This window comes from Callorhinus ursinus, unplaced genomic scaffold, assembly GCF_003265705.2.
Source record: "Callorhinus ursinus isolate GAN/ISIS: 27379988/994484 unplaced genomic scaffold, GSC_fseal_2.0 scaffold13, whole genome shotgun sequence".
NCBI lineage: Eukaryota > Metazoa > Chordata > Mammalia > Carnivora > Otariidae > Callorhinus > Callorhinus ursinus.
In genome coordinates, this window is record NW_027397075.1 from 894,647 (window position 1) to 916,225 (window position 21,579).

Consider the following 21,579-nt stretch of genomic DNA (forward strand, 5'->3'; position numbering starts at 1 on the left):
ACGGGCCCCGTGTCACATGGCTGGTCCGCGGAAGAACCAGGGCTCGAGCACAGACTCCTGCTAACATTTACGCTGCCACTCTCTGACCTGATGGAGCCGGCTAACGGGGGGGAAGCCACACACATACGCCAGCCACTGTGAATACCTGCACGGAGGACGACAAATGCTGGGACCAGGACGGCTGGGAACTGACCAGTAGTACACTTTCGACCAGGGGAAGGAGGGTGGAGGGGTGTGAGAGGTTTGGTACAGCTGTTAACATCTACAGGAGTTGTGCCTGGGTATCAGCAAGAGAGAGGACGCACGATGCACTCGAGGCTGAGCGCCTCAGACTAGAGTGATCAAAATCGCCCTCGCTGTGGTCTGCCTTCCATTTAGAGTCGCTCTCAGCTGGCAACTTACTGCTGCCGCTCTCTGTGAACAGCTGTTTCTGACTGGGCTATTTTGTTCTGCTACGTGGATGTTCAAAAATATTTTTTATTTAAGGATCTGCCTTGGGAAGAAACAACAATCTGAATGTTCCAGTCACAATTTCAACCCCGCCATCGTAACTGCAGTGGGAGCCCATTCAGCACACCTCCACCGAGGGGGAAGGAAGGGGTCATGGAGACAGAAAGGTCTGCAGTAAGCCATTTCCGGGAGCTTTTTGCTCATAACTGAAGAGATGAGACTATTTCCAACCTTCTGCACCAGGAAAAAGTTTTCCATAGGATATCCATGCTTCAGTGGTTGTAACATTTTTTTTTTAATTGTACTTTGATACTTCAGTGCCAGCAACCGAAACAAGGCGAGCAAACACAGATTTAAAAAAAGAGGAAGAAGAGAAAGGGGCGCCTGGGTGGCTCAGTTAAGTGGCCCGCCCTTGGTTTCAGCTCAGGTCATGATCGCAGGGTCCTGGGATGGAGCCCTGTGTCCTGCTCCGCACTCAGCGGGAAATCTGTTTCAGGATTTTCTCTTCCTCTGCCCCTCCCCCACTCCCTAAAATAAATAAATAAATCTTTAAAAACAAAATTAGAAGAACAAAAAGGTCCTGGATTCAGCTGGCAATGCAAGCAGAGCAAGGTGCCCCCGCGGCACCCCCCCCACATCCCTGCCGAGGCTGCCTCCCTGACAGAGCAAACCAGTGCTTATGAGGCAGCTCCCAATCAACTCTCTCTCTCTCAGATGGACAGACAGGTGACCTGGCTTCCACTATTCGCAATATCCCTTTGGGTCCCTGGTTCTGGTCTGCAGGAATCCCTGTATTAAATGCCATTCCTTGGCAGAAGAAGGAATACCCCAGAAATGACTGATTTCCCAGGATCGTGAAGATCAGAGGCGGCAAAGATGCACTGAGCACAGACATCCTGGCTTTTACTCTGGTCTTGGCTGCTTACGAGCTGGTGACCCTGGGTAAGTCCCTTCACCTCTCTGTGCCAATGAAGAGAGTAACAGGCCTGTTTGTGGAGTATTTGTGAACTTCTGGCTGGCTCACTGGAAGGGGTGTGTAAGTGTTGGTGATAAATAATAAAGTCCTTCAGAAAAGGAGCCAGAACATGGGGCAGGATGGGGCATGGCGCTGGAAGGAGCAGGGCAGGAAAGAGGGGGAAATGAAGTGGGAGGGCGGGGCACAGAGCGGCATGGGGATGCGAGGCTGTCAGGAACCAGCTCACTGTCTGGGGGACTACGTGGCTCTGCAGGAGCCCACGCCTGCCTGACTGGCTCACGCCCCCGGTGTCCCTCAGCACCACCACAGACGAGTCACTGAGGCTCTCTTCTGGTCCCTCCAATGCAGGGTGTGCCTTCCCACCTGAGGGCCTTTACCCATGCTGCCCCCTCTGCCCAGAATGCCCTCTCCTGTCCCCCCGAGGCCCTTCATTACTAGTCATCCTGTGGATCTCAGCTCTAGCAGCACGTTCTTGGGAAACTTCCCTGACCCACTTCCTTTCAAATCTGGGTTCTCAGAAGTCCCTGTATTTTTTTGTGGGACTTTATACAACTGTAGTTTTAAGTATGTATTTATTTGTTTAGTGTCTGTCTTCCTGAGTGGAGGACGCACTTCTCTGGTTCCCTCCTGAATTCCCAGATCAGCAAGTATTTACAGAATAGATGGGATGAATGAAGCTCAGCACTCAGACCCCATGTCATGCTCAGGGCTGGACCTCTTCACAAGGATAAGGAGTAGAAAAAGACGTTTCCCTGCTGTGTCCTAGGTGATCAGGGCCAGAAAACTGATGGTAGTAACATTTCCATTGCCTATAAAAGTCAACTGAATCAAAATTAGGCCTCTGAAGTGTTAACAATGAACCTATTCAATGAAGACTACATGTCCTACCAAAATGTTAGGAGAAATGCATTAGCTCAGTTATATAGAGAAATCTCTCTGCAGCCCACCAAGAGGCTGACTGCGGCGAACACCAAAGCAGAATGCTTCCAAATGCTCCCACACCGGTACAGTTTGCCAGAGAGAGGGCTGGCCTGGGGGAATGTTTATTTCTGCATTTCTAAATATGAATAAAGTGGGCCAGGTAGTTTATTTAGTCTAAAATCACTTCAAGTTTTTTCTCAACAAATAAAATGAATCAAGGCCTTTTAAAAGCCTTGTACACAGTTGGCAGGGATGTAAACTGATGCAGCCACTCTGGAAAACAGTATGGGGGTTCCTCAAACAGTTAAAAATAGAGCTACCCTAAGATCCAGCAATGCCACCTCTGGGTATTTATCCAGAGAGTTGAAATCAGGATCTCTAAGAGATATTAGTACTCCCATGCTTAGTGCGGCGCTATTTGTAGTAGCCAAGATATGGAAAGAACCTAAATGCCCATTGATGGATGAAGAAAACCTGATCTACAACAGATTAATATTCAGCCTTAAAAAAGAAGGAAATGTTGTCAAATACGACAACATGGATGAACCTTGGAGGCTCTTAAGCTAAGTGAAATAAGCCCATCACAGAAAGACAAATACTGCATGATTCTGCTTATATAAGGCCATCTGAAACAGTTACGTTCACAGAATCAAAGGGTGGGATGGTGGCTGCCAGGGGCTGGAGGGGAGGAGGAAACGGGGAGTTACTCATCAGTGGGCTTCAAGGTTCAATTGGCAAGACGAATAAGCTCTAGAGATCTCTGTCCAATACTGTGCCTGTAGTCAATCCTACCGTATCATACACTTAAATATGTGTTGAGAGTAGATCTCGTTTTAAGTGTCCTTACAACAATAACATTAAATGAAAAAAATTAAACAGTAAAAGCTGTGACATGAAAGGATATGATGTGAACCAGGATATAAGTGGGATAGGACAGTCGTCTCCACGCTAAACCTCCTCACAACAGACGCACCTCAGGTGCAGCCCATCCTCTGGCCCGGGAGCCCACTCAGCGCTTAGCCTCGGCTCTTCAGGCTGAACATCTGGGCCCTTAAAGCCCGCCCGTGGTAGCTGCATCCCATGGGAGGGACAGACGGTTGCTAAGGCTCAAGCTCGAGCAGATAAGTGCACTGTAAACGTTTCAGGCTCAGATGCTGCAGCCAGGCTCCGGAGCGGCAAAGACCTGGGTTCAAATCCTGACTTCGCTGCTCACTAGCTGTGCGGCCTCAGGCAAGCCGCACGGGCTCCCCAGCTCCGGGGTGCCCTAAGTGGACAAGGCACAGTGACTCCTCCCTTGCAGGGCTTGGGGGGAGGAATCCTAGACACTGAATGATGCGGAAGGACTTCCCGGCACAAGGCAATGGATGAGCAGTCGCACTGGGGCTATTCTTCATCTCATTATCTTTACTAAACCCCAGCAAAAGCATGCACACTGATACCGGGAACGAGAAAATCTGCTGAGACCAGGGGGACATTCCCATGAATGCCTAAGGGGCCAATAGGCAACAGAAATGGGTTCAGTGGGTCCGGAGGTGCCCACTGGAACTGCAGAGAGGGCACCGCCCCCCAAAATGGGGCAGCTGCTCCCAAGCTGTGGCCAACTGGCCAGGTCGGAGAATGCGGGCCCCACATGGCGGGATCGGATTTTTCAAGAGGAGCTGAAAATCGGGTTTTTCTGTGATCCAACAATTTTTAAATGTGGGTAATTCATTCCAAATGTTTTCCATCATTATGTGGCCAAAAGAGCCTGTTTACGGGCTGGATTCCACCCACTGGTCATCCATGCGCAGCCCCAGGGACAGAGCTTCTGGGTCCCGAAGCACTTTCAGATCTGTTGTTTCATCCAGCCTTACAGCAGCCCTGCCAGGTGGGCATTCTGGTGACATTTTAGAAAGGTGACAATTGAGGCTCCGAAGAGTTAGAAAACTTTCCCAAAGCCACAATGCTGCTGAGTCACTGGGTCAGACGGCACTCAAGTTTCTGACTCCAAGCACAAGGCTTTTGTCAAGGCTCCAGTGATTTTTGACGTGAAGAAAACCCCATGTGCAGAAGGAAAATGCATCCCAATTCACCAGTAAACAATGACATTCATCAGCTGGCTCCTTAGAAACTCTGATTCTTTTTAGTCCCCTCACTTGACAACTGGGCTATCCAAAAAAGAGAAACCGATGATACAAAGGACTAAGAAAGTGATCTGAAAACACTGAAGCCAAGCATTGAGCTCTTGGCCACACCATCCTCTCTCTGGAGAACTTGGGATCTCAACTGAGACACTTGGAAACCGAGTCATTTTTTGTCTCCTCAGCTCCTCCACAAGACCATTCGAATGCCAGACAATTCAGCCACACAAAATGCACACTTCAGTGATAGTATAGTCACAGAGATGTGCAACTATCACCACAATCAATTTTAGAACATTTGTGTCACCCCAGAAAGGAACCTTGTACCCATGAGAGCAGAGTTACTTCCTGTCAAAGTGTGGTTCTAGGACTGTCCACCCCTGACTTACTCAAGAGGCTTTCAAAAATGCTGACTCAGGGCCCAACCCCAAACTCTTCAGTGAGCCTCTCTGGAAGAGGGGGCCCAAGAATCTGTATTTTAACAAGGATTCCTGATTCCTACAGACATTTGGCTCTACCAGGAGCCAGTCTTGTTTTGTGCCTGGCCCTGTCACAGCCTGGTGAAGGCTACGGGCTCCTCAGAACACAATTTTTAATGCAGAAAATAAAATACATAAGACTACAAAGGAAACCAATTATGCTAAAATATATTGTCAACATATTTTTTCAATGTATTTGTCATATCGTGTTCTATTACTTCTTGATGAATACATTTAATTAGCCATCCTCTGAAATATGTCACACCTGAAATATGTTAAGAACATATGGCTGATTTCGTTGGTGACAAAGTCCCAGCTATGTCACTACTATGTGGCCCGTTGCCTATAACTCACAGTGAAGCAAAGGGCTAAGTTTATTCACTGAGATTTGTAAAAATTAAGATCTTTTTTTTTCTCATCTAAATTCATGGTTGCCCCCGCCAGACCTTCAGGGAGTAGGCAGACCCCGAGTTAAGAACCCCTGCTAGATACTGAGGGTCCTGGTGCTGGGTCTGGAGAGGGGCCTTGATTCCTGCCAGCTCAAGCCTGACTGCTCGTCAGTATGTCCCACGAGAAACCCCAGCACGCTTCCAACAATGTCTCCTTTGACCTCAGCCACCTTGTTTTGGTTTCTAGTAGTTGCCACTGAAAGAACATCACCAACACCTTTTACAGGGCTGAGTATGTGCCAACTGTTCTAATCGCGTATGTATATTCACTCCCTTAACCCTCCCAACAATCCAGAGATAGAGACACTATTATTATTTCCATTTTATAGATGAGAAGACTGCAGCCCAGTCATGGGACATGACTGCCCGAGCCTGCAGAGCTGGAAGGAGGGGGAGCCGAGGTTCCACCCTAGGCATCTCGGTACCAAGACCTGAGCCCTTACCCAGTAAGTGGCACCCCCTTGATCGTATGAGAACCTCAACTAAGACACCCAGGACACATAATGAATGTAAAATACACTGAATAATTTAGGGGCACCTGGCTGGCTTGGTCAACAGAGCATGTGGGATCTCGGGATCATGAGTTTGAGCCCTGCGTTGGGGGAAGAGATTACATAATAAATAATAGTTTAAAAAAAAGAAAAGAAAAGAAGATAAATTGAGTAATTTAACATCTGACTAGAAAACCAACACAAAGATACAGATAGGACGTCCCTGCACTTTTAGGGCTAAGAATGTATATAAAGCAGATCAAAGAAGGACATCACCTATAGCTCTTCTGGCAAAACGTACCGGAACTATTAATAAAGTAGAAAAGAAATTGCAGAGGAATTCCAGAAGGAATGACTCCGACGGTCGCATCTTTCCATCGATATTAATCATCTTTGGAACTTCTGGAATGAGGCTTATAGCGGCTTTGAAAAAGGCATCAGCTGCAAGACAGAAGAAAAGTCTGTGTATGAGAACTCCGAAAAATTCAGGTTCTGCTTTGTTCTTCACTAGGCCTGCAGGCCCGTCCTGAGAGTTCTGTGGAAGTTGGGCCACGTTGAGGGCCCCATACAGTGGACAGGTCCCACAAGAGGGTTTCTGCAACCTTAACCGACTGGTGGAACATTCAGTTGAGAGTTGAGAGGGCACTGCTGTTGCCTTCCATCTCCCCCTCTCTCCCTCCTTCCTTCACTGAGCAACTCAGCTCAAAGAACTGCAAACTGGCTTTAAGAATTAAGTGAAATAAGCAAGTGGCAAATTTTTATAGAAAGCCAAGAAATCACAGCTGTGGGGACTGAGGGCTCAACCTGGACTGCTTGCCGGAACCCTCCAGTGCCCCGCATGGGGAAGCAGAGTCACCGGGCACACTTCACAGACGGGAACCAAGGTGTGGAAGGACGAATGGTCCTGCGTCAGGGTCCTGGGTACACTGAGGCAGAGTAGGGCGCAAACTCCCATCTGCCTGCGTCTACCCTGGCGCACCCTGGATTTGTTAAAGAAATAACTGAGACATCTGAAGGAATCCACACGTGCACATACGTGCACACATGCATACACAGCTTTAGAGACTTCCGACTAGGTGAATTGTTCCAGAGAATCACTTGGGAAATGAAGATATTTAAAAAAAATGTTTAGTATTCTGTAGAACAAGAAGACCTCAAAGGGTGAGAGAAAGCAAGGCAAGGGGAGAGGAAGAGGAAGAGGGGGATGGAAAGAGGAAGAGCTGGGCGGGAGGCAGCAATGGGAGGGCAGAGACAGGAAGGAATGGATGGGGAGAGGAGGAAGGACTGAGGTGGGGGCTGAGAGGGAGACAGAGTTCTTTCTAGAACTGCCAAAGCATTCACCATGAGAAAAAGCCTCAAGGTCAAAACAGACAAAACACTGACCTGACAAGTGAAATCTTAAACTACCCAAGAAGATCAAACGTTTGCATGGTCCAAATAAGTACACTTCCACTCCGGAACGACTCCCAGTGATGCGGAGAGGACACGCACTGGCACACGGCATCCTGAACCCCCGCCGGAACCCCACCCAGCACCCCAGAGGGGCACATGCAACAACAAAGGCCTGCACTTAATGAGAAGAGTGTGCGGCTGCAGCTGGTGGGGGGTGGGGTGCCTTCTCTTCCCTTTTCAAAGCAAAAAAAAAAAAAAAAAAAAAAAAGACAACAAAAACCACGTTAAGGAAAGGCAGCTCTCTCAGAGCTTTCCAGAAACTCCCTTCCCAGGCTGTCTCTCCCAAACTGAACTCACAACCCTACCACATTCACCAAGCGGTGAACAGGCACTGTGAGCACACAGAGAAAAGGAGGCGAGAGTCGACATCGGGGTGAGACCAACGTGATCACACTAAATAACTATTTTCTCGGAGCCTGTTGTGTCCTTTGGTCGGGGGCGGAGGGGGGGGGACACAAAGAAGCTGATGTCCATCTTTCCGGACAGAAAGAGATTAGATACAGGGCCGCTGGGAAAAGACACGTGATGCGGACTCTGGTAGACAGAGGTGGAGGCTGCAGGGTCTCCTGTCTCAGGCTACAGACAGTAGTAAAAGGCAGCGTTGGAGGGAACCAGGGAGACTCCCAGGCCCTGTCGTAAAGCAGTTTGTATTCTTAGTCCTCGGCAGTCCTGTGGGGAAGGCACAATGGTTTCCATGCCCACATAAGGAAAGAGGCTCAGAAAGTGAGTGGCCAGGTTAAAGTAGCCCAGGGATGGTCAAGGCCATCGCCCACTCTAAGCAATGCAATCAAATCTGCACTAAAAAAAAAAAAAATCAACCTGCAACTCCTAGATCTGATAAGGGGTTTGTATCTAGAATATATGAAGACATTCTCCAGCAAGAGCAAAACAGGTAACCTGATCAACAACGGGCAAAGGACCTGAATAGACATTTCTCCGAAGAAAACACACAAATGGTCAACAAGCACATGAACGGATGCCCAACATCAATAATCATTAGAAACATGCAAATCAAATCCAAAGTGAGATTTCATCCCTAGGAGATAACATCAGGATGGGCACTGCTGAAAATCAGTGACTAGCAGGCGTTGGCAAAGATGTTGAGAAACCGGAACGCTGGTGCACCGCGGGTGGGGACGTGAAACCGCTCAGCGGCTGTAGGAACTGGTTTGGTGGCCACTCAGAAAGTGACACACGGACCTACCACCTGGCCCCGCAGCTCCACTTCCAGGAGTACCTTCCAAAGAAATGATGGCAGAGACTCAAACAGGTATGTGTGCAAGAGTGTGTGTGGAAGGACAGGTCACAAGGGCCAAACAGCAGCAACAACCCGGGCATCTGCCAGCAGAGGAACAGATAAGCAAAATGCGAAACATCCACACCATGGGATAGCATTCAGCCTGAGAAGGAAGGAAATTCTAACATGTGCCCCAACATGCACACATCCTGAAAACATCACGCTAAGAAAATAGATCGGACCAGAGGACAAATGCATAGGATTTCCCTTTCCTGAGGCAGAGGAGTCAAATTCGTAGAGCAGACAGCTGAACAGGGAGCGGGGTGTAGTTACTGTTTTCAGGGATATGCTTTTCATTCAGTCTGGAATGAGGAAAACGTTCTGGAAGTGGACAGCGGTGAGGGGATTGCATGGCATTGTGAATGCACCTAAAGCCAGTGAACTGCACACTGAAAAATGCTTACAGTGATACATTTCATATCACTGATACGTAACCACACTACACGATAAAGAAACAGAGCTGAATTCACCACTGCCATTACCCCCCTTTAAGCTCAGGCAGGCCTGGACCCCACCAGGTCTGGCTGTCTTCCTTCTGCAGGAAAAGCTCTCTGTCCCCATGGCTCTATAGCAATTGCTTTCTGGTGAAAACATTAAGTCCATAATGAACAAGGTGAAGAGCCTCTCTCAGCGGAATCCAAAACTCTGCTCAGAACAACTTGAAAGACCATTTATTTATTCTATTTATGCGTTTGTTACCAAGTGGCCCCAAGAAAAGTGCCTATTATTATGCCTCATTAAAGAGGGAGCAGCTTTGTGCCTGGCGCTCTGTTCCTCACAAATGCCCCACTCAGTTCCCATTCCAAAGGAGAGAGCTAAAATAAACAGTTATTTAGGGGTTGGGGCAGGCAATGTTCCACAGTGTTGCAAAGCAGATTTTTATTTCTATCCTCAGAAGACTTACTCCATATATAAAATCTTATCTAGGAGACTTCTCAATTTCGACTTTGTAATTAGGGCTCAAATCCTACTGTATATGAAAACAGTTTTTCCTCATGGAGTTTGGAATAATCTCATCAATACCACTGAACACTTTTGTGGCTATTAGAGAGAGAGAGCACACACGCATCTCCAGTAGACACCACGCTGAGTGCAGATCTCAGGACCCGAGCCAAAATCAAGAGTCAGATCCTTAACCAACTGAGCCACCCACGCACCCCTTGTTTTGTTTTAAAGACCTACAGAAAAAGGAGAAATCAGATTGCCATCCACAAAGACTATTATTCCTGTTTCACAAGGGGAAGGAAAAAGCAGGTATATGTACAAGCTTCCCTATGCTATATCTTTTTCTACCTGAATCTTCTGAGGTTTCATGGAACAACCAGGCTTCTTTTCCACAACCCACTTAAAAAAAAAAAGAAAGTAAAGAAAACCAAAAATACCACTGAGGCCCAGCTGGTCCCACCCTAGAGTTCGTTCTGACTTGTCCTTCAGTGCTGCCGGCTACTGGCAGAGGGCAGACACAGCCAGCATCCCTGCTCCCAGGAAGAGGGACTGAGCTCCTCTCAGAGCCAGTTTTCCAAAACTGCTTTATCACAAGAATCATCAGCCTTGCAAAAAAAATGCAGGTTCCCAGGCTCAATATCGCCGATGGGAACGTATCACGGTACAGCCGCTTTGCAGGACCCGGCAGCTCCTCTGAACGTACGTGGATGTCACGTACACATACATACAGGCTCCGATATGGGTGAGCCTTGAAATCGTGATGCTAAATGAAAGGAGTCGATCATAAAAGACCTGTATTGTAAGACTGCATTTTTACATGAAATAGTAAGAATAGGCAGATCCAGAGAAACAAAAAGTAGACGGGCACCTGCCTGGAGCTTGGGAGAGAGGAACAGGGACTGACTACTTAATGGATCAGGGACTGCCTTTCGGGGTGATGAAAATGTTCTGGAATTAGTGATGACAGTTGCGCAACTCTGTGAATGCCCTAAAGCCCACTGAATTGTACGCTTAGGAGAAGGATGGATCTTATGATACATGAATCAATCAGATCTCACTAAGCTGTCGTTTAAAAAATATCTATGAATTCCCAGGTGCCACCTTAAATGTATTGAGCCACACTATCCAAGATAGAAACTTGGAAATCTAACTTAAAAAAAAAAAGCTTTCAATAGGTACTAGAGCTACAGGATTCAAAATGCCAAAGGTAACACTCCTCACTCCCATCCCCTGCCATCCAGCTACCCTTCCCTGAGGCAAAACATATTATCTGCTGCTTGACACCATTTTGCAACTCCCTTCACCCCCACCTCACACCTAACAACAGGTCTTCAAGATGATTCCATCACTGGGGCACCTGGCTCAGTCTGTTAAGTGTCCAACTCTTGATTTCCACTCAGGTCATGATCTCAGGGTCGTGGGATCGAGCCCCAACATCAGCTCTGTGCTCAACGCAGAGTCTGCTTGTCCCCCTCTCTCTGCTCCGCCTCTCTCTCTCTCAAAATCTTAAAAAAAAAACCATTCCATCATTGCACATAAAGTACACCTTCATCTTTTTTTTATAGCTACTAAGTGAAATCTGGTCCATGTGCTTTTTCTTCTCTTTGTGTGTGTGTGGGGGGGGGGCACAAAATACATATGACATAAAATTTACCACCTTCATCACTTAGTCCATTTGTTTCTTTAAACAAGCTTCTCTAGTGAGTTTTGGAATTCAAGAGGTTTGCAAGAAACTGTTCTAAACTGTTCGGATAAATGCAGAATATGACTTCCCCGTTGTGACTGATGCACTCTGAAAGGTTTCACCTGGAGACACTCGGCGAGAAGCACACACAAGTAGTCAGCAGCGAGGAAGCTCAGCCAGAGCTCAGCCTTGTCACTTCATAGATACAGTAAGAGCCAGGGAAGCTTGCAAAAACAATCATCACAGGATTTTTTATAATTTTCTGAGATTTCAGGCTCTCCTGTTTCCCAATCTGGGCAGTTTCAAAGGGTCTGCAGAACACCAAAGGAGAATATTCCAGAGGCCTCTGCAAGGACACAGAGAAGTCACACACACCCAAAGCATAAAGCCACCAAAAGGAGAGAATGGTCAAGAAAATAGGTCACTTGCAAACCCTGGAAGAAGGTGAGATGTGAACAGAAGCTGAAATGAGGGCTTAGTTGAAGATACTAGGTGAGCTGTGTGCTGCCTACTAGCTCCTCTCTGAGGACGAAGGTATCTTTGTATCAACTCCAAGCTCAGCAGGACAAACAACCCAGCTCTAAGGGACTAGTTAAAACTGTTGCATTGTCATATCGTGGAAATGATGCAGCTAATAAAGAGAAGGAGGTACATCTGTATGTTTGGATGTATGATGATGTCTGTGATGTATTAAGCACAAAACGATATATGCCTGTGTATAGCATGATCCTGTCTTTGTAAGAAAGTGTACGTGCTTATGGAGATGTGTAGAAAAAGTGAGGCAATATAAGGCCAAAGTAGTAAGTGTGATATCGGAGTGGTGGCTGAGGGTGAAGGAAACTAGGATCTTCCACTTCCTGTTAAGTTACTGTTTGGGAATTTTCATTTAAATTTCTAAAAATTATTTCTCTTGAGCACACAAAGGCAATACAAGTTTGTTATAACACTTTCAACCCTAGGAGTGTTCGAAACAAAGTGAGGCAAGGAGGCAGACAGGCAGACGGTCAAAGGGGTACCTGAAGAGGTCCCCTTCCTTCTTTACCAGAGGCGGGCCACCCACTGCTGTGGGCCTTAGCAACTCCTGCTGCTCGAAGGGACATGCACCCTCCTTGGGTGCAAAAACGAGGCACGAAGGGTGGTGCACGCCTCCCGGAGGCCCAGCGTACTGCTCTGCTCCCCACAGCCAATGCGCCAGGACAGTTCCTCGCAGGTTCGCTGCTCCATGACGTGAGTCCTAATTCAGGGTTCAAGCTCTCTAGATGGCTCCACTTGCAGAGCTTCTTCTCAAGGCTTTAGAAGGTCTCACTGTGTGCTCTGAAGCCTTTTCCAGCTCCGGGAGACAGCTCAAGGGCTAGTGGCCTCCCACAGGCATGCTCACCTGAAGAGCCCATTGCTACCTATTTTGCACACCAAGGCTCTGCACAGGGCTCTGTCTGAACAGTAGGGTTCCACGTTCCCGAGACTAAAATAGCCGTCAACTGGACAACTGTTAGAAAGCTTTAAAATGGCTCAGAATTAAGATGCTGGTTGCTCATTGTTGGCAAGAGAAAAAAAAAAAAACTGGAAAGAATGCAAATATTTTTCAATAGGAGTTTAGGACAAAAATGGAGGGGGGAGTGGGAGAAATAATTTATAGCACTTCCAAAAAGAAAAGGAAATGAAATAGAACACTTAACAGCCATTACAATGAGGTAGATTTTTATATACTGACATGGGTAAGTGGGGAGGGGCGGCAGGGGAAAGGCCAAGATCTACTGGTAAGTGAAAAAAGCAAACTGAGAAACATTGTGGAAGACACAATCCATTCTTAAGGGTGGCGGGGCTGCATGTATATATAATATAGAGAGATGGGGAGGGAAGGAAAGCGCATGAGAGCGCATGAGAACGAATATTTCTAAATGGAGAAAAAAGTTAAGACAACTATCCACATTGTTAACAATGGCTATTTTTTGGAAGGGAGGAAACAGATTACTGGTGACTTTTATTTGGAGGCTTTTTACGTTTAAGTTCTACATTTATTTGTGGGAATTTTTTCAAATGAGCATATACTTTTTTTTTTTTTTCATAAAAATCATTAAGATTTAGCATAACGTCCAGGTTGCCTGTTTCTCAGTGGGAAACAGGACAGTACCCCCAATCACCCTCTGTACAAGAGAACATAAACTCAGACCGGAACTATCACCTCTGAGAGTAAGGTCATCCTTGTGTGTCCCTGGCATTGTCAATACAGAATTAGACTCAGTACATGAATCCTAAGAGACAGTCAAGAAGCGATAACCCACCACCAGAGGCAGTTTTTGGTTTCTTCAATAATGCATTAGGTCAGTGCTAACGGAAATCTTTACTATGCTTCGGAGTCCTAAACTCCCAGGACTAAACAAGAGCTCAGAAGCAATTTGCCCCACTCCCAAAAGACCTCAGGGAAATCACATGCCCTCCCGGACAACGGAGATGGACAGCTCCTAGGCCAGGGAACTCTAGGAAAGGAAACCTCACAATTTCTTAGGACAAAACGTCACAAGAGGGCGAAAGACTCCCTCTGGTCCCTTGAATATACTTGATTAAAGCAGGATTCTGGTTACACTCTCTCCGTATTGCTGAACATCTTTACCAATCTTCAACATTTCCCATCTCTAGGTAAGTTGAGGTTTGGAGTGGCAATAGCAGTATAATGGATACTATTTATAGATGTAACACCGGGACAGAGCCCACTACCTCAAACTTTGTATTTTGGAGTGAATGTTAAAGTCCTCCCTATGCCCCCAAATTCGTATGTTGAAATCCTACCCTCTCCCCACTACCCAAGGTGGTTATTAGGAGGCGGGGACTTGGTGGTGATGAGATCATGGGGGTGGAGCCCTCACGAATGGGATTAGTGCCCTTATGAGAGAGGCTCCAGAGAACGTTCTCACCCCTTCCACATGGGAGCACGCAGTAAGAAGATGGCTGCCTATGAACCAAGAAAGTCCTCACCAGACACTGAATCTCCTGGAAGCTTGATCTTGGAATTCTAGCCTCCAGGACTGTGAGCAACAAATGTCCATCCCTGAAGCCACGCCGTCTGTGGTATTTCTGTTGCAGCGGGCTGAACTCCACTCTGCAATCAAGATGCACCATCATCTTGTTGGGGGGGGGTTGCCTTTTGGGTAAAGCCTCATGGGCCAAATGGCTGAGTTATTATCCACAGGTGAGTTAACCCCAGAGATTTAATGCTGTTTATTACTAAACTGTGTTTCTGTAATAGACCATTATTACAGCAGTTAAGTTTGAGGATTTAAGGGGCCACTGTTTTGATAATATGTATACGAATAAGATTTTATAAAAAATATGAGTGCCTAAAAATAATTAAATACTTTATTCTCAAATGCTTACTTGTTATCAATGACAGCTGAATCTAACCTTGATTCTGCCATCTGGTTTATGCAGAAACCCCTTCCATTCACGGAGTATCAATGCATTGTGAAAAGTCTACTGTGGTCATAGAAATGATTTCTCGGTTCCAATATGCCATCCACATACCCGACTCCTGTCTTTGGGGTAATGCACAGTCAACAAACGTTTCTAAAATCCCCGCAGTAGCTCACAGGGGGCTGTAAAGGTGTCTCTGTAGAGATTAGGTTTGGATTTCCCTGAGCAGAAAGGATTACATTTCTCTCACCTTAATTCTGTTCTTTGTTTTCTACATAAGCTTATCTAACATTCAATCTATAATAATTGGCCTCCAGCAACCACAGGCACCCAGGGCCAGAAATAACACTTGGTATTGCCGTTGACAGGAGCTAACGTAACTTCAGGGAAGCCCAGGGGTAAAAAGAGCACGGGAGGTCAGATCAGGTCACTTATGAGCTGGATACTCCTGGGCAAGTCCTGTGACACTTCGGAGACTTAGTCTCGTCATCTGTAAAACGAACATAAATCACCTAGCAAATACTACATACCGAGTAAGACTGGACTGTTCTGCCAGGAATTCAGGTCTCTTGTCAGGCCCCAAACTATCTTCCTACCTTGATCTCCTGCTCATTCCCTCCAGATGCACTGTTTCCAGCCTGCAAGCCTCTGCTTCCACTCCTGTCTCAGCCTAGAATGCCCTCTGCCTCATTTCAGCATATAAACACCCTCCCTTACCCTCCAGGCTCTTCAATGCCACCTCTTTTATGAAGTTTCTTTTCTTTTTTTTTTTTTTGCTCTTCCAAGCCAAGGGTCCTCTCTCTCTCTCCTCTAAAATTCTGTTGCATGTTTTATGAACATCTTGCACATTTATCACAAGCTGCCTTGTGTAAGTGTAAACCGATGTGCTCTCCCCTATGAGCATGCAGTCTCTTTAAGTGCATTCCTGTTCCGGCACAAGGCTTGGCACAGTGGCTTGCATGTAAGAAATGGCCAAGAGTGCTGGCAGGGGGAGGCAACTCGGAGACATTTATTAATATAAAGAGCTGACTGCACTTATGGGGAGACTCTCCCCTGCCCCTTTTCTGTGGGTTCCATCCATCCCAGGCCCTGATACTCCCTAAAGTGGATGGCCCATGCGTGTTGGGATGTGGGCGACCAGTTTCATGCCACCTGCCCACCTGTGAACTGTGCCAGCAAAAATAACCCGCTTTGTCTCTGATCACCAGGGAGGCCTCAAGGTCTGAGAAGACAGTCACATCAGATGTATCCTTCAGGGGACAGTCTGAATAAGTTAGATACTTAGGTCGGTACATAGGTACAGAGGTAAACATTTAAAAAATAATAAAAAGATGGGGCGCCTGGGTGGCTCAGTCGGTTAAGTGTCTGCCTTCGGCTCAGGTCATGATCCCAGGGCCCTGGTATCGAGCCCCACGTCGGGCTCCTGGATCAGTGAGGAGCCTGCTTCTCCCTCTCCCTCTGCCTCTCTCCCTGCTCATGCTCTCTCTCTCTCTGTATCTCTGTGTCTCAAATGAATCAATAAAATCTTAAAAAAAAAATTTCATGGAGCAGATACTCTTGCAGGGGAGAAAAGCAGACAATTATTTACATATTTACTTGTTAAATAACAACAGTGGTTAGTCCAGTGAGGGCAAAGTCAGGGTAACACATCCTATAAAATAACCTGACCTAACTCTTAGTTTGTTCGGGGGTCGAGATGCCAAGAATGGTATGCCTTAAGAAGGGGCTTGTGAGCTATGCTCTAAAGGATGAAGTTGCAAAAAATAAATTTAAAAAAGTAAAATTTAAAAGGAGGGGGAGATAATTCTGGAAAGCACTATTAATAATAGTGGAAAGCATTGTTATTAATGAAAAGAACAAAACTACTTTGCTTGAATTGTTTTCTCTATCATTTCATCTTTGGAGGAATCGCAGACCTTTTTTGTTTGTTTTCCCAGATAATTTGGCGGGGTTAATCTTAAAAGAACAATCAGTTTTCCTGTGGATTTCTCAAGGTTTTGCAGATGAGAAGTTTGCTTTCAGAACCCCGAAACCACAGAGCTGTCATTGTATGTAGAGCTCCACAGTGTACTTTCTGTCTTTTGAGAGACAGTTAGACAAGGTTAATATTAACTGAGCAGCTACTACGTGCCAGCGAGCCAAGTTCTCTAAATATGTTCTCTCATTTAATCTGCAACAGACAGGTGCCACAGCTGAGCTCTCCACTTGACAGATGAGAAAACTGAGGCACAAAAGGGCCAACTCGTCTGGGGGCATCCAGCTTGTAAGTGGCAGAGTCGGGACCAGGGAACCTAAAAGTCACCATCGTGAGGGACGCATCCCGACATCCTGCTGTTGGCCAAACGCGCCACGGGCTTTTGCACCTCCCATGCCTCTGCTCAAGCCCTTTACCCCACTTGGAATGCCAATGGTTCCTTCTTCCCTCCGCACTCCTCCCGATAAACGTACGTTCCCCTTCTAAGGCCAAGCTTCAACAATACTTCCATTGTAAAACACTCTCCTTTCTCAGATTAGAAACCAGAAAGATAAAGGAACAAACACAAAAATAAAGGGCAAAACAATCTGTTCCTGCTGTGGCCTGGTAATAATCTTCTAGAAAGAACCGCTCACAAACAAGAGCAGAACTTATCTAGTGAACTGGCTGAAAGAAAAGGTCCACAGGCGTCTCCAGGTGAGAAGCACGAGTCCTCTGTTTCTCCTAACTACTGGGGCCAACTGGTGACTTTGGAACAACACCCTTCCCCCACTCCGGCCCCCCGACAATCCACTCCACGTGCTACACCAGTATGTCCAAAGGACCAGACCTGGGCCTCCCCTGTAAAAAGCCTTCATCAGCATCCCAAACAGGGCTGACAGAGTTCAACGGGAGTTTAATGTCAGGCTGGACCCAGTACTGACAAAGACACTGCCCGATAAAGAAGATACAAACTGAGGCTGGATCAGGGAGACCAGAAAATGAATCGGGGGGGGGGGGGGGGGGGGGTTTTTTTTTTTTTTTTAAGGATTTTTTTGAGAGAGAGAGAGAGAGGGAAAACATGATGGGGGGAGGGGCAGAGGGAGAGGAAGAAGCAGACTGTTTACAGAGCAGGGAGCTGGATGTGGGGCTTGATCCCAGGACCCTGAGATCATGACATGAGCCGAAGGCAGATGCTTAACGACTGAGCCACACAGGTGCCCCGACAGGACTGTTTTATAACCACCGGGGTGGGGGGCGCCTGGGTGGCTCAGTCGTTGGGCGTCTGCCTTCAGCTCAGGTCATGATCTCAGGGTCCTGGGATCGAGTCCCACATCGGGCTCCTTGCTCCGCAGGAAGCCTGCTTTTCCCTCTCCCACTCCCCCTGCTTGTGTTCCTGCTCTCGCTGTCTCTCTCTCTGTCAAATAAATAAATAAAATCTTTAAAAAAAAAAAATAAAATAAAATAACCACCGGGGTGGGGGGGGGGGGGGGGGGGGGAGGCGGGATCGGGGGGGGGGGGAACAAAAGCGGCCTATTTCCACAAGCTTCATTTAATTTATATGTAGCCTTCCCCTCTTAGTAAATGAATGTATTATTCATTTTGGCCTGCAATTGCTGCATGTGGCTTTCGGACCAACAATAATAGGCTTTTAAGGTTCAGTGCCATAGCATTTGGAGACTGGAGGAAAAATTAGCAGATAAATTATTAAACATGAAGTGGACGCCACATTCCCGTCCCTCCTGCAGTGGCTTGAAGCGCAGGGTGAGGCAGACGAGGAGGCCAGGGCACAGACACCGAGGGCATCAACCACCCACCCAGCATGTACCAGGCTCTTCTGACACTGTTTATCTCCAGGTGTGGACCGAGGCCATCATGGGGCAGCACAACAGAGGAAAAGCCACCCAGGGCTCTTGTCAAATAGTTTTGGAGCAGCAAATCTTTGATGATGGGGGTGCCTCTATTTAGCTTAAGAATTTTTGTTTTGCCTTTTTTTTTTTTTTAAGTAGCATGAAGCCCCATCTGGGGTCCAGTCATAATAAGCTTGCCTGGGACCTACAATATTTTAGATCACGGTCCTTAGTTTCTAAGTTGGGAGAAGAAAGATCTAGGCTTCTAGAGCCTCTACTTATAGTTCATAGGTTTGATATCAGCAGCTATCCGTTCCTAATGTTTTAAGTTATGCAAAACTCGAGAGTTCCCATGTTAAGTCTACTATTCCTGAACTTTTAAAGAGGGAACCAGTTTATAATAAGATTTTAAGTTTCTTACATCAATCTAAGCTAATTAATCAATCCAAACTAATCTTCATTTTGCATAGCATCAGGGTTTTGGTGGTGGCTGTTCATTTTTGTTTCACCTTGTTTCTTGCTAACCCATCGTGCTTACCAAAGCAGGCACTAGGAGAAAGTTCCACGTTTACCAACACACAACAAGGACAGGTGGGGAGGGTGGATAAGCAACACACATACAGTAAGAAAACACACAGATCAGAAGCATAATGATGATCACGAGAGGATGGTACAGAGCATGATAGACTGGGGAGGTGCAGTCAGCTAGAGTGGTGCTTCTAGCTAGACTGGACAACAGAAGCTATCCCCACCAGGGGAGGCTTGATTCTCATCGCCTGCTTGGTAATTAAAAACAAAAACAAAAACAAAACCAAGCAGCCGGGGGAAGATCATTTTAGAAAGAGGGAATGGCAAGTACAAAGACTCTGAATTAGAATACACCTTCCTATGTTCAAAGAAAAGAAGCCAGCCAGTGTGGTTTAAGTACGGCGTGAGATGAGAACAAAAGGCAGGCAGGCACCAGATCGCCTGAAGACTCATAGGCAAGGTGTTTGATGTAATTCCACATGTGGTGGGAAGCTACTGGAGTCCCCAGGTGTCAAAAGCAAAACTCAACAGACTTTGAAAAGGCTCGTGGGTAGCAATCACGTTTGAAGGCCTCAGTGCCCATAGCTGCCCCAGGTGAGCGAAGATACAGATCAATGTGCCAGAACTGCCATGCCAAGGACCACTCTCCAACCAACCCAAAGAACCCACCCAGGGCAACGGCAGCCGGTGGCGGATGGCCAACCCTGGCGTTATAAACTGTGAGGTCAGGTGGGAGATGGGAGTGGAAGGCAGACCATCACTGAAACCATCGGCCCACCTCGTTCGGTGCCACAGAAACCAACTGTGTGCCCTGCAGATGCTCTATCACAGCGGTGAAGGGCCCGGCCTTGAGTCCAACAGAGCGGGGGCTGAGGGCTGGCTACTGAGCCCCTCCCCGCTGCAGTTCTCACCTGGGAAAGGAGGCACCAACCACAGGACCGCCTCACGTGGCTGTTGGGAGGATGAAATGAGACAGTATGTGCAAACGGCTCGTCACACACAAACGCTCCAGCCACGGTGCCTGGATCTCTGCTGGACGGCTACCTTGCTGCCAAGGCTCTGCACGCCAGCCCTTGACACAGACCGTCCCAGGAGCTGACAAGCACATCCTGTAGCAAACACCTGCCTGAGGGCTTTCTCTTGACTCAAGTGCAGAGCAGGAGAGGGAGCCGGGGAGGTGATGATCTAGAAACAGCCCTCAGTCAACGACAGATGGAATAGAGTCAATAACCCGAGTTCGATCGGTAGTGGGAGTGGAGAGCGGACCCCAGAGAGCCCTGAGCAGTCCCACCGCCGCCGCCGGCCCCAGACACCATCACTGCAACAGTGAGCAGTGAGGCCGAGACCCAGCAGCCGCCCGCCCCCCCTGCCCTCAGCGCTGCCCACACCAAGCCGGGCACCGCGGGCAGCGGCGCAGGCAGTGGCGGCCCAGGCAGCCTCACATTGGCAGCGCCTGCCGGCAGGGACAAAAAAACCATTGCAACAAAGGTTTTGGGAACAGTAAAATGGTTCAATGTAGGAAACGGATCTGGTTTCATCAAGAGGAATGACACCACGGAAGATGTACTTGTGCGCCAGACTGCCATAAAGAAGGATAACCCCAGGAAGTACCTTCGCAGTGTAGGAGATGGAGAGACCGTGGAGTCCGACGTGGCTGAAGGAGAAAAGGGTGCGGAGGCAGCAAATGTGACAGGGCCCTGGTGGAGTTCCAGTGCAAGGCAGTAAACACGCAGCAGACGTAACCAGTCTAGACGCTCTCCACGTCACGGGTCCTCCACGCAATTCCCACAGAATTACCAGAACAGTGAGAGCGCGGAAAAGAACGAGGGATCGGAAAGTGCTCCCGAAGGCTGGGCCCAACAGCGCCGGCCCTACCGCGGGCGACGGTTCCCACCTTTACTACATGCGGAGACCCTCTGGGCATCGACCACTGTGTTCCAACCCTGGAAGGTGATGGAAGGTGCTGACAACCAGGGTGCAGGAGAGCAAGGTAGACCAGTGAGATGGAATATGTACCAGGGTTATAGACCGCGATTCCGCAGGGGTCCTCCTCGCCAAAGACAGCCTCTGGATGGCAATGAGGAAGATAAGGAAAATCAAGGAGATGAGACCCAAGGTTAGCAGCCACCTCAACGTCGGTACTGCCGCAACTTCACTTACCGACGCAGACGCCCAGAAAACCCTAAACCACAAGATGGCAAAGAGACAAAAGCAGCCGATCCACCAGCTGAGAATTCGTCCGCTCCCGAGGCTGAGCAGGGCGGGGCTGAGTAAATGCCGGCTTACCACCTCTACCATCATCCAGTTTAGTCATCCACCGCGAAGAAATGAAGATGAAATTCCAGCAATAAGAAATGAACAGAAGACTGGAGCTGAAGACCTTAAGTGCTTGCTTTTTGCCCATTGACCAGATAAAAAGAACTATCTGCATTATCTATGCAGCATGGGGTTTTATTTTTTACCTAAAGATGTCTCTTTTTGGTAATGACAAACGTGTTTAAAAAAAAAACAAACTGGTTTTTCTTGGGCGCCTGGGTGGCTCAGATGGTTAAGCATCTGTCTTCGGCTCAGGTCA

General features: G+C 47.5%; 1 protein-coding gene and 1 pseudogene across 4 annotated transcripts in view; one reads left to right on the forward strand and one right to left on the reverse strand.

The window, feature by feature from the left end:
* The window catches only part of VPS35L (VPS35 endosomal protein sorting factor like), a 114,877-nt gene that overhangs the window by 13,627 nt on the left and 79,671 nt on the right, over positions 1-21,579 (reverse strand). For 3 of the 4 annotated variants that reach the window (XM_025855505.2, XM_025855506.2, XM_073899440.1), the window contains one exon: positions 6,188-6,327. The exons of the other annotated variant lie outside the window; for it this stretch is intronic. In XM_025855505.2, coding sequence (XP_025711290.2) covers positions 6,188-6,327 — 140 coding nt within the window. The remainder of the gene's footprint in view (positions 1-6,187; positions 6,328-21,579) is intronic. 4 annotated transcript variants of the gene reach the window in all.
* Positions 14,430-21,473, forward strand: LOC112811427 (B box-binding protein-like; annotated as a pseudogene).